At 44.2% G+C, this 12,705-nt stretch overlaps 1 protein-coding gene across 1 annotated transcript; it reads left to right on the top strand.

Moving 5' to 3' along the window:
* Positions 1–3,919: 3,919 nt before the first annotated feature.
* Positions 3,920–11,791, top strand: LOC131637672 (uncharacterized). The gene is made up of 2 exons (XM_058908273.1): positions 3,920–4,098; positions 8,367–11,791. Exons 1-2 carry the CDS (start codon positions 3,984–3,986, stop codon positions 11,705–11,707), a joined length of 3,456 nt encoding a protein of 1,151 aa, XP_058764256.1. The 5' UTR covers positions 3,920–3,983; the 3' UTR covers positions 11,708–11,791.
* Positions 11,792–12,705: the final 914 nt, after the last annotated feature.

Genomic DNA, 12,705 nt, shown 5'->3' with positions numbered 1-12,705 from the left:
TTGATAGTTTCTTCAAAACTTCACAGCCATTTTTGACGATAGGAGATGATGAATCTAAGATTGGACTAACACAACAATAAGGAAAATGGGAAATCTCAACCAAAGGCCTGCCTAAATAAGATCTGAAAGAGTAGAAAATTAGGGTTTTAATAGAAAATTGTGAGTTTTCAAATCTTTAACCATAACGCAGCAATTTAAGGAAGAATACTTACCCATAAAACTCAAAGAAAGAGAAACGGAAATCGACGCCAAAGTTGCTCGGAACAAAATTCGAACTGGTTCATTTGGAAGGCCATGATATGGGGATTGTGAATATGCCATTGATTTTCTACTGGGTGGTGATAGTCGTAGGTTGAGTGGAGAAAGAGACGACGGTATTAGGGTTTGAGGGGGGAAATAGACAAAAGAAATATAACAGGAGAGAGAGAGAAGTATGAAAAGTGAGGAAAGAGAAATAACAGGAGAAAGAGAAGTATGGAAATGAAGAAAGAGAAAACAGAGAGAGATAGAAAATGGGGGAGTAGTTATTTGGGGGGAAATAAGTTTTTCAATTTAGACCAATAAAAATGAAACATTTGGCGCAAGAAGTTAGAAAAGATGAAAAAGTGAAGTGTTATTTTGTTAATTACCAAAATATCCAATTTGTAGTGTAAACTATTTTTTAGGGAAGAGCACTTTAGGGAGTTTGGTCAATCTATTACTAATGGGTAGATAGTAGATTATCATTTACAACTAGGCAAATCAATTTCTACGGTTAGTAAAGTGACTATCAAAAACAACTAGACAAATCAATTTATATTGTTAGTGATCGTACCTGATCAGAAGAATCATCGCTGGCTGCTCGGAACTGAGTCTTCGAGGAGTGAGGAGGGGGTGTACCTGCAAGGTACTCCGATGCCAAAGTAAGGAAACGAGCAAGGGAGTGCAAGTACAAGCTAAGAGTAAGAAAGAAGTGAATACCTGACCCTCTAGTGAAAGAGGGTATTTATAGCCCCCAGCGCTGGGCCATGATCTCGCTATTGGGTTGGACTTCCAAGCCCAACTAGGAGACTGCCAAGTTTTCTGAGCGGAAATATCGGAGGTGCGTGAGTGCCCTCTGTCCTGGTTAACCGCTCCGAAGTTTAAGGGAGACGCGGTCTTTTAGGGACCACGTGGACTCCGCATCATTCGCAGGGTCCTCGGCAGAGAGGATGTTCGCGGGGAGCATCCTTACCGGGCGACCGACGGCTCACGAGGAGGATTATACCGAGCATAGTGGAGACGAGCATCCTCGGTCCAGTTAGGAGCACAATGGTTTGGGCTTCTAAGGCAAAGTGGGCCGTAAGTAGACTGGGCCCAATCTTGGCCCAGTCCAGAACAAGAGCCCCCCAAGTCGGAGTTTCCTGGTCAAGAAGCTGTGACTTTGATGATGCTCGGCCCTGGCGATGACGCTCAGCCCCTGTGGGATGTATCCTTGTCGAGTAGATGTGCTCGGACGGAGTGGTTCGTAGGTTGAAACGAAAAGTCGCGCGTGTATAGCACACGCTGACGTGGCATAGGCAATGATTGCCTAGGGTCTAGATGGCAGCGCTTGTCAGGGGACGCGACGTTTCGCCTTCCGAGCTTTTTCCCTATAAAAAGGGGTGAGTCCCCACATTTAGGCATTTTTTCCCTCTCTGCTCGTGCGCTCGGCTTCAGATAAACGATCCCCGGAAGCAGCTGATCGTTCCACCGCTCGTAGAAATCACCGTTGTTTGCCGAGGAGCTCATTCCAGCCATCATTTTCCATGTCTTCAGGTATGCTTGCGAATCTTTTCGAAGTTTTATGTCTTTTTCGTATGGTTTTGAGAGCTCGCGATTGCGCACTTTCGTTGTTCTCGCCGTCTTCTTCGGCTGTGCCTCGTGCACAGTCGTCACTTTCTCCTCGGGTTATTCAAGCGATGCCCGGGGGTCAGTTTGTGGACTAGACGATGTTTCTGGTCAGGTCTTCGTGAGTTCTTAGGTTCGACTGCCGTAATCACGTCTCTTTTTTGCTAAGTTTGGCGCGAGTCCTCGGCTGACAGACGGGTTTGTACTCGATGAGGGGTTTAGCCGGGGGCTCCGCTGCTCCTGCTCTACCCTTTCGCTTGTATTGCGGTGGAAGGGTAGATTTGATGAACCGTCGAATTCATTTTTTCTTCTGCATGCAGGTGAATCTAATTCGAGTGCCAGTTCGGAATCTGGCTCGTGGGCTAGTGGCTCGGAGAACACGACGGCGAGCAGCTCTGATGTTGAAGTTGTTGAGATTCAAAACACGCCCGCCACGACCGAGGAGGACCATGAGGATTCCCCCGGTTCGGATGCCGAGGGAGGGGTTTCTCCAATGCCGCTCTTTAGTTATGAATGCACGGTCGACCTAGACTGGGTAGCCGACGAACCTATGTTGGTCGTTTCCCGGTACACCGAATCCTTAAACGGAGGTTGTAGGGAGATCGAGGTTCGGGGAGATGGTGATGAGTTGAACTACCAAGTAGGTTGCGCGTCTCGAGATGAGCGCGTATGTTCTCGTTTTGACGGGGACAGTTTTGCTATGTATGAATATGTGTTCAAGGAGCTTGGTTTTCGTATGCCCTTCTCCGGCTTCCAGACTTCTTTGTTGGCGTTTCTTGCCTGTTGCACCCCAAAATTTGCCCTCTTTATTTGAGCTATAAGTTAATAATGACGTTTATTTCGTCATTCAAAAATTGAAGAAAAATAATAAAGAGTTTTCATGGGTTTAAGAAGATACGGTGTGAAAAATGGTTTAAACAGTGTAAGTACGAGAAAATTCACAAATACTATTTGGAAGGTGATATGAGTTAAGTTCCCGCGTTGTCTCCACTGTTTCGACGATATCTACAACTTTCGTGTTCGGCTCGGAAGCCAATTCTTTGAGGAAGGTTGTCAAATTTGCAAATTAATTGAGGTTTCGTAGTGAAAAACAGTGCTGAATGTAGGGTTTCGTGCCTCGGAAAATTCATATCTCCTAATCCGCTTGTCGGATTCGCTTGAAAATTTAACTGGAGCTCCGTGTCATCATTACCAAGATTTCATATGTTCGGACCGAAGACCAATTATGCATTGAAAACTCCCAGCATTTTGAAGAACATTGTAATCTTTCGGTGAAAAGTGTGTTTTCGGGTATGTCGCGCCGAGTTCAAAAATTCATAACTTCTTCGATTTTTATCGTATGGAGTCCATTCCGGCGGCATTTTCTCGGAAATTTCGTTATCTTCGATTCTTCGTCACACATGCTAAGTGAGATTTCGAGCTGAAGTTTGAGTTTTATCACGTTCTTTGAGCGGTACTCGCAAAATTCTGCACAGTCGCACCAGATGAACCAATTTTTCTCGTCATTCAAACGCGCATAATTTCCTCACCGTTTGTCGGTTTGAGACGATTCTCGCGGCTACGAGTCACAAATTTGGTCATCTTCGCAGTGACATTCGTTTTATTTCCAAATTTCGCACCGAGTCATATTTTCCCGTAAACGAGCAAAAAAGAGATACGTCGGGGACATTTTTGACATTTCATCATTCACACTATATAAGTCGTTTTCCCTCCTTTTCTTTCATAATTCCACTTTTACCAAAAATCACACAAACAAAAAACCAATTCTTTCTCACTTCTCTCTAAAATCAAAAATACCAAAAAATAGAAAAAAGGTTCAAGAACATGAGAAAGATGATGAAGAACACGTAGTAGAGAAAATCCTCCAAACTTCCACATTCTTTTCCGATCACTCCTTTCCGACGCCGGCAGTAGCGCGAGTCACCACCATCACCGAACACACTACTTTTTCCGACCGGCGGCCACTACGGAAACGCGGACGCGTCTCCTTCGTCTCTTCCAATCGTGCGATCTCCTCCTTCCGGTTTCCAACTCCGATTCAAACTCCTCTTCGCACTTCCGGTGTCGCACGATGGTGCTGATATATGACTATACGCGACGTGTGATTTATTTTCGCGACGTCGCAGTGCTTTGATATGTTGCTTTTACGGATTCCTGATGTTGCTTATTGCTTGTGGACAGTTGCTACGCGATATTCCCGGATTTCTCTGCTTACGCTTGCTAGCTCATTACGGACTTGCTATCCGTACGGTACGGTTCCTTCCCTTTTACTTATTCGAGTACCATATCTTGCCATGAGAAGTAGGGTAGGCATGCAGCATCATATTTGCCATGAGAAGTAGGACCTAGGCATTCATCTGGCCAAGCCCTCGAAAGAGGCTCTGTTTTTGTTTGTTTACCGTTTTCAGTTTATTTCCAGTTATTGTCTTGTTCAACCGTCTCGGAGGACTTTCCCCGTGGACGGTGGCTTCGGAGGACTTTCCCCGTTAGCTGGAACGTTTATTTCTAGTTATTCTCTTGTTCAACCGTCTCGGAGGACTTTCCCCGTGGACGGTGGCTTCGGAGGACTTTCCCCGTTAGCTAGAACGTCTTCCCTTGTCCCCAGGTCACTACTTCAGTAGTTTGCTTGCTTTACGAGCTGAGCTCGTTTGTGTGTTGCATTTGCATTGTTTACTACTTCGGTAGTTTGTTTGTTTCTCGAGCGGAGCTCGATTGTGTGCCATATGCTTGTGATGCTTGTTCACTATCTTTGTATCTGCTATGCCTGTTAGTATGATATCCCTGTGATGCTTGTTCACATACTTGCACATGTATGCTTGTTACATGTTGATTGCGATGCATGTTCGCATTATCACTTGTGATGCCTGATCACACACTCACATTCGTGTATGCCTGTTACATGTTTGTTTTTTTTTGTTTGCGATGCTTGTTCGCATGTTCTTATCTGTGATGCCTGTTCACATGCCATGTTTGCTAGGATCTTTGTGACGCTCCTTGTATGCATGCTCCCTTAGGGTGCTCGGTTCCGTTTCTCTAGGAGACGCGAATCGAGATAGAAACAGAAACTTTTGGGCCGAACTACGGCACTCTGATTTCTCCATTGCACATTGGAGGTACGTAGGCATAGGGTACGAACACCCTAGCGAGCGATCTTTTCTCTTTTCCTTTATTTTGTTCGGCCTTTTCTTATCTTATTTTCCTATTATTTGCATGTTTCCTCTTATTTGTACATCTTCCATTGCATGTTTCCTTTTACACATAGCATGATACACACACACACATACTCTTAGATTAGAAAATTAGCAAGAATGGATCCTGTGGAGTACCACAGACGTGAGGGGTGCTAATACCTTCCCCTCACGTAACAGACACCCTTACCCTTTCTCTGAGACCATTGCATGTTTTTTTGGTTTTCTTCGATATTTTCCATTCCTTATTGTAGGATAAATATATGTTCGATGGCGACTTCATTGTATTTGTTTCGATGAGTTTTCCAGTTGCTTCAGCTGGCGACTTCACTGGGGACTATCCGAGTGTCGTTCCTAGTTCTTGCTTGATTTCCTTTCTGTGGGTGTTTGTGTGTTTACGGTTATCATCATTGTATATACTGCTTGCATGCATTTGCATTTATGTGTTTACCTCTTTCTCTTCTGTGGTTGTTTGTGTGTTTATTACTCGCATCATTTGTATATACTGCTTGCATGCATTTGCATCTATGTGTTTACCGCTTTCCATATTCTGGATATACTGCTGTGCTGGCTGGTTGTTTTTTGGCGGGCGGGATGTTACTATGAGGTAAAAGGTCCATTACACAGACCAAGTATACACTTAGATTAGCGTGGATAGTTATGTTGGCTCTCGTGGCGCATGGCACGTAGAGTTAGCATAGCATACCACAACCAGGAGAGAACTCGGTGAGGCGATCTCTGTCCGGCATGCTTATTGCCGTAGGCAGGCGCTCTCATTGTTTGTTCGAAATTCCTGGCGACCATTAGGGACATCCTGTGTGTGTTTAGGATTCCTACCTGCGAGATTTGGGATGGGACAGGAAACCTTGGCTCCTACCTACCATTTGCTTCTTCAGACTTGAGGTCGGACCTTTATTTGGTCTGTTCTCATTGTGTGTGATATGTCGTTGGTTCAGATTTGAGGTCGGACCTTTATTTGGTCTGTTCTCATTAGGCTCAATGTTTTGGTATTCTGAAGCGACGGCGGAACTTTGATCCTGTTACTTTTGGGATTCTATTCAAACATGGTACAACAAGGGTGGTTTTTTCGGTGGATATTTGGTTCTTGGTGTTCTGTTGCAGTGTTAAACCTTTGATCCTGATACTTTCGTGTCGGTACTGGTAAATCAGCGCAGCATTGGCCAGATATATGATATGCATAACATGTTTTTTTTTGTCTTTTGCATCATTTTAACATTCATGTTTATTATTTCCAGGTTTCCATCATATTGATTCTAATTTCGAGCAAAGGTTTACCCACCATGAGTCCGCACAGGAGTCGCAATGTTGGATACAAATTCGCGAAGATTTCCTTGGGGGCATTGCCAGCTTTAACTGAGAGGTCTCCGCTTGCAAACAAAGTTGACTTTGAGAAAAAGTATGGGAAGATATTAAATATTCTGGACTTTCCTCTGACAGAATACCAGGAAAGGGGAATTCACACACTCTTGCAGTTTTACGAGCCTTCTTTACGTTGCTTCACTTTTGTGGACTTCCAATTGTTGCCTACCTTAGAGGAATACTCATATCTGATGGGAGTTCCAGTCAAGCGTCAGGCTCCGTTTTACAATACTATGGAGGTTCCGTCGTCTGAACAATTGGCGTCTGCTCTTTATTTGAGCCAGTCGTGGGTGAAAGCTAATTTTGAATCTAAGGTTAAACGCTCTGGTTTCCCCTTGGAGTGTTTGTTGCAGGAAGCTCATGATGCTGCTGACAAGGGAGCGTGGAGAGGGTTCAATGCTTTATTGGCCTTATGTGTCTATGGGATAGTCTTGTTTCCTAACATACCTAAATTTGTGGATATAAATGCCATCCGCATTTTCATGACAGGAAACCCAGTTCCTACTCTCTTGGGGGACGTGTATCATTCAGTGCATTCTAGAAACCATAAGGGAAAAGGAGGTGTCGTGAACTGTTGCATTCCATTGTTATACTTGTGGTTTAATAGTCATATGCCTTGCAAAGGAGCTTTCGTAGCTACTCAAGATTCCTTGACCTGGGCGGAAAGATTGATGGGATTAAGGGCTAAGGACATTCGCTGGTATACTCCAAAGTTAGATTGGAAAGATGACGAGATGGTGTCTGAATGTGGGGCATTTCATAATGTTCCTCTCATAGGAGTTAGAGGTGGTATTAATTATAACCCACGTCTCGCTGTGCGTCAGTTGGGTTTTGCTCTGGTTAGTCCTCCCGAAGACAGGTTTGTGAAAGAATCCTTGTACTATGATGTATCGCAAGACACCACTGAATTGCTGAGAGCTGTCAGAGCATGGTTTAATGTCAGAGTGAGAATCAAAGCGGATTTGGGGAAAAAAGATTGCATTGCTCATCCTGATTATACGGAGTGGGTGGAGAAGAGAGCAAAAGACAATGGGCTGCCTTTCCCTTTTGAGAACCCTTTGTACACGCATGGTCCTGATTTTCCTGTTGATATGTCGGTAGGAAAGTTTCTGAAGAAAGCGGATGCAAATGAACAACTTCGTAAAGAGAACTTGGATTTGAGTATGAAGTTGTTTGACGTCAATCAAGAGAAGAAGGACTTGAGTCGTAAATTGAGAATGATCGATGAAGGTTCTGGCAGGAAGGCCAAGGCACAAAAGAGACAACACGGTGGTATCACTGTTGCTGATGAGGTTACTGAACTAAAGAAGGCGTTAGAAGAAGCTGAAGCCAGGTATTTAGAGAAACAACGGGAACTTGATGAAATGGCGGTTTCCAAAGAGGAGTTGCAAATCCAACACGAGGCGGAAATAGCGAGTTTAACGCCATTGCTTCAACGCAGTGATGACAGAATCGATGAAGGCTATGCACAGAGAAAGAGGCTACAATGTCACCTCCAAGGAAGTCAAGCCCGGTTAGACAAAGTGTTGAAAGAGAATCAGATTCTAAGAGATCAACTTCAAGAGAAAGATGAGATCATTCGAGGGCTCACTCAGAAGCCAAATCAGTGATGTTCGGGAGTTTCGTTCGATGTTTGTTTTCTGGTTATTTTGTTATTGATCACCATCAGGCTTGTTGATGGGATCGATTATTGGGCTGGATCTTTGTTTGAAAATTTGTAATGAACTTCTTGTATGTCGTACTTTGATGAATATATGATATGTTTGTTCTTGTGCGGAATCCATTGCTTGGTCTTATATTTTGCTGGAAATTACGAATCAATGTGTTGAACACTTGGAAATATTAAACATGTCGCTTGCATTCATATTCATGCACTTCATATATTATCATGCATGCATAACAGGTATTCCAGATGTTTTCTTGGTAACTGATTGGGCTTTTGTTCAACAGCAATTGCTTCTTCACACAGTTACGGTACTCGAGGCAATCAGAGGCGACAAATGGAACAGATACAGGAACAGATGGCTGAAATGCGAGCTCAACTTATGGAACAGATGAACACGCAGATGACTCAATTTATGGAGGCGTTGGCTAACGTCACCAGAGGTCAAGAGGATTTGAGAGTTCTCGTCGAGAATTCTAGGAGAACTGAGAATGTTGGAGGACAATATGGGTTATATGATGACGTATCCGGACGGATTGAGAACAACCATGATGAGAACGAGTTCAGGCAGCCTGCCCACGTGCCTTATAATCCTTTCAACCAGAATCAGGGGTTTCCGCCGCCGCCTCCGTCTCGTCTCCTTGGAGGAAGAGGTCATCATAATCGGGGAAATCAAGACTTTGATTTCGAGAATGTGGATCAACTGTCGAGGCACAGTGCTGAAGGTGTGCAGGATGATGGTGGTAAGATTCGTCTGATTGAGGAACGTCTCCGAGCTGTTGAGGGTAAGGGTGTGCTTGGTATGGACATCACTGATCTAGGATTGGTTCCTGGCGTAAGGGTTCCTCCAAAGTTCAAAGTGCCGATTTTTGATAAGTACAATGGGGCTACCTGTCCCATGACGCATGTCAAAGCGTACTATCGCAAGATGTCAGTTTATTCAGAGGACGAAGGTTTCTTGATGCACTTCTTCCAAGATAGTCTTGCTGGGGCTTCCTTGGAGTGGTACGTTCAACTCGAGCGCACTCATATCCATTCTTGGAGAGATCTTGTCGAAGCTTTCATTAAGCACTATCAGTACAATGTTGATATGGCGCCCAACAGGACTCAGTTGCAAAGTTTGGTTCAGGGGTCTAAAGACTCTTTCAAAAAGTACGCTCAGAAATGGCGTGAGTTAGCCGCAAGAGTTCAACCACCTATGACTGAGCGTGAGATGATCGATATGTTCACAAGTACTCTATCTGGACACTATTATTTGGCTTGCAGTGCTTCAGCCAACTTTTCTGAGATGATGAGATATGGCGAACGTGTTGAAATGGGTCTAAAGATGGGGAAAATTCAGTTAGGAGCTTCTTCTAATACTCCTAGTGGTAAGAAACAAACTGAGGGTTATGCCAGAAGGAAGAAAGAAAATGCGGATGCCATATATGGGAGAAGGGGTTCAGGAAGAAACAATTCACAGGTTAATGCTGTCATGATCCCAGTGCCGCAACAACAACAGCATCTGCAGGGACATCGTTCCAATAATGATCGCTATCCTCCCAGGACCAGGCCTCACCGAAAGATTGATCCGATTCCTATGACCTATGCTCAGGTGTTGCAACATTTGCTCAAGATTGAGAAGATTACTTTGAGAGATGCTCCGAATGCTCCGGACACACAATCTCCGAATTACAATGTGAATGCGTGGTGTGCTTTTCATTCCGGTGCTGCTGGACATGATACAGAGAGGTGTATTGCGTTGAAGAATAAATTCCAGGACTTGTTGGATCAAAAGATAATTCAGTTCACTCCTACACCCAATATTGTCAATAATCCGATGCCTACTCATGGAGGTTCGGGTGTGAATGCCATTGAGAGTGAAGAGACAAGTGTTGTATCTGATGTGGGCTGTTTGACTTTTCCTCTGGTGTCTGTGAAGCAACATCTGGTCAATAGCGGCATCTTCCCGGGTTGTGGTGTGGATTGTGAGAATTGCAAGAGTCGGCCTGAAGGTTGTGCTGATTTAAAAAGTATGGTACAAAAACTGATTGATGAGGGTCCTCTTCAATTTTATCGAAGGTCGAGAGGTGCGAAAAGTGAGAGTGGTGAAGTGTCTGTGATTTCAATTCCTTATGAGCCGGTTGTTCCAATCTGTATCCAAGTGCCTATTCAGATACCTGTTAGTATCCCATATGAGGAGCAACCAGCGGCGTTGATGATTACCGTGCCAGGGCCTATTCCATATGAGAGTGAGAAAGCCATCCCTTGGCATTATGGTTCAGATGTGTATTACTATGGCACGAAGGAGGAGGGCGAGCTCTCCGAAGAGAAGTCTGTGGAAGCCGCAGTTGCAAACACTGATAATTTTGCCGGTACTGGTAGAATCACTCGCAGTGGTAGGGTGTTCTCCCCTCAGCCAATACAAAACAATGCAGATGCTTTGGCTAAGGCCAAAGGCAAACAAGTGGTGACTGATGTCCAGAATTCTCCGATTCATAATGGGCCACCTGATAGTGCTGTGCCTTCCAAGGATGTGGAAGAGTTGTTGAGAATCATCAAGAAGTCTGATTACAAAGTTGTTGAGCAGTTGGGTCAGACCCAGTCAAAGATTTCCATCTTGCAACTGTTGATGTGTTCAGAAGGTCATAGAGATGCTCTCTTAAGAATTCTGAATGGTGCTTACGTCCCGCATGAAATATCTGTGAATCAGCTAGAGGCGGTAGCCAATAATATCTCCGCTGGAAATGGTTTGGGATTTACGGATCATGATCTTCCTCCAGAAGGGAGAAACCATAACAAGGCTTTGCATATTTCGATTGAGTGTAAGGGGACGACCTTGTCCCGTGTTTTGGTTGATACTGGGTCTTCTTTAAACGTGCTTCCCAAATCAGCTCTAATGAGAATTGACTATGCTGGTGTGGAGTTAAGGCCTAGTGAATTGGTGGTGCGCGCGTTTGACGGTTCAAGGAGGTCTGTGTTCGGAGAGGTAGATCTACCAATCCAAGTGGGTCCTCAGATCTTTACCACAACCTTTTATGTGATGGATATTCAACCCGCTTACTGCTGTCTGTTGGGACGACCATGGATTCACAAGGCTGGTGCTGTGACATCCACTCTTCATCAGAAGTTGAAGTATCCGGTTGACGGTAAAGTGGTGACGGTTTGTGGTGAAGAAGATTATATCGTGAGTCACTTGTCCTCTTTCCAATATGTAGAGATCGAAGGTGAAATACATGAGACGCCGTTCCAAGCGTTTGAGGCTGTGAATGCTGTGAAAACCCCTCTTTGTGAGTTAAAGAAGCCGGAAACGATTATGTCTTCCTTGAAGGATGCACAGGTGGTTGTGGAAACTGGTAAAAGTGAGGGGTGGGGACAGATGATTGATGTGCGCCCTAAGTTCAATAAAAATGGTCTCGGTTTCAACCCTGGTAGGCAAAGCTTTACGTCTCCAACATCAAGTTTCACTCCAGTCAGGTTTGTGAGGGGTGGCGTCATCCAAGATGGTAAGGTCAATGCCATTGTCAAGGGTGAAGAGGTGGATAGTGACTGTGATTTTGATAGCTGGATCCGCCCAAGTATTCCTGGAACAAAGCTCAACAACTGGACAATTGAAGATGTCATTCAAGTCACGCAGGCTCAGGAGTAATTTTCTTGTTTTTACTTTTCTTATCATGCAATAATTCCTACGCTCTGCCCAAGGCGTAGTGAATCATTTGTAGGGCCATGCAGTTCGCATTTTCAAAGTATTCATGAACTAAAAGGACGTTTTTGCATTCAAATGTTTTGTTCCTTGTCTTTCTTTTAAATGTTTTTATTTAAATGGCAATGTTTCCTTTTACACCCACTTGCACATAGCTTAATAAATAAAAAAAACTAAAATAAAAGCATCAATCATGCAGATGCTCCACCTTCACGGATTCCATTGGTAACAGTTCCGCTATTGCTTATTATGATTTTGACAATCCGATCTACCAAGCCGAGGAGGAAGCTTATGAAGATTGTGACCTTCCCGATGAGTTGGCCAGATTGTTGAAACAAGAAGAAAAGAAAGCGATACAGCCGCATCAGGAAGCAATCGAGATGGTAAATGTTGGCACTAAAGAGCAAGTCCGAGAAGTCAAGATAGGGGCTGCGCTGGAGAATAGTGTGAAACGGAGGCTTATTGCTATGTTGAAAGAGTATGCAGATATCTTTGCTTGGTCCTATGAGGATATGCCTGGTCTCGATACAAATATTGTGGTACACCGTCTACCTCTCAAGGAAGATAGTCCTCCTGTCAAGCAGAAGCTTCGAAGGACTCGCCCAGATATGTCGGAGAAGATTAAGAAAGAGGTTGAGAAACAGTTTGATGCTGGCTTCTTGCAAGTGGTGAATTACCCGCCATGGGTTGCGAATATTGTTCCTGTACCTAAGAAGGACGGAAAGGTCAGGATGTGTGTTGACTATAGAGATTTGAATAGGGCGAGTCCGAAAGATGATTTTCCTCTTCCTCACATTGATGTGTTGGTGGATAATACTGCTCATTTCAAAGTGTTTTCCTTTATGGATGGCTTCTCTGGGTACAATCAAATCAAGATGGCACCAGAAGACATGGAGAAAACAACGTTTATCACACCGTGGGGAACTTTCTGCTATAAAGTCATG

This window comes from Vicia villosa, unplaced genomic scaffold (assembly GCF_029867415.1).
Source record: "Vicia villosa cultivar HV-30 ecotype Madison, WI unplaced genomic scaffold, Vvil1.0 ctg.002064F_1_1, whole genome shotgun sequence".
In the NCBI taxonomy this organism is placed as follows: Eukaryota; Viridiplantae; Streptophyta; class Magnoliopsida; order Fabales; family Fabaceae; genus Vicia; species Vicia villosa.
The sequence above is the reverse complement of the archived record's forward strand: the minus strand, read 5'-3'. Positions and strand labels throughout refer to the sequence as shown.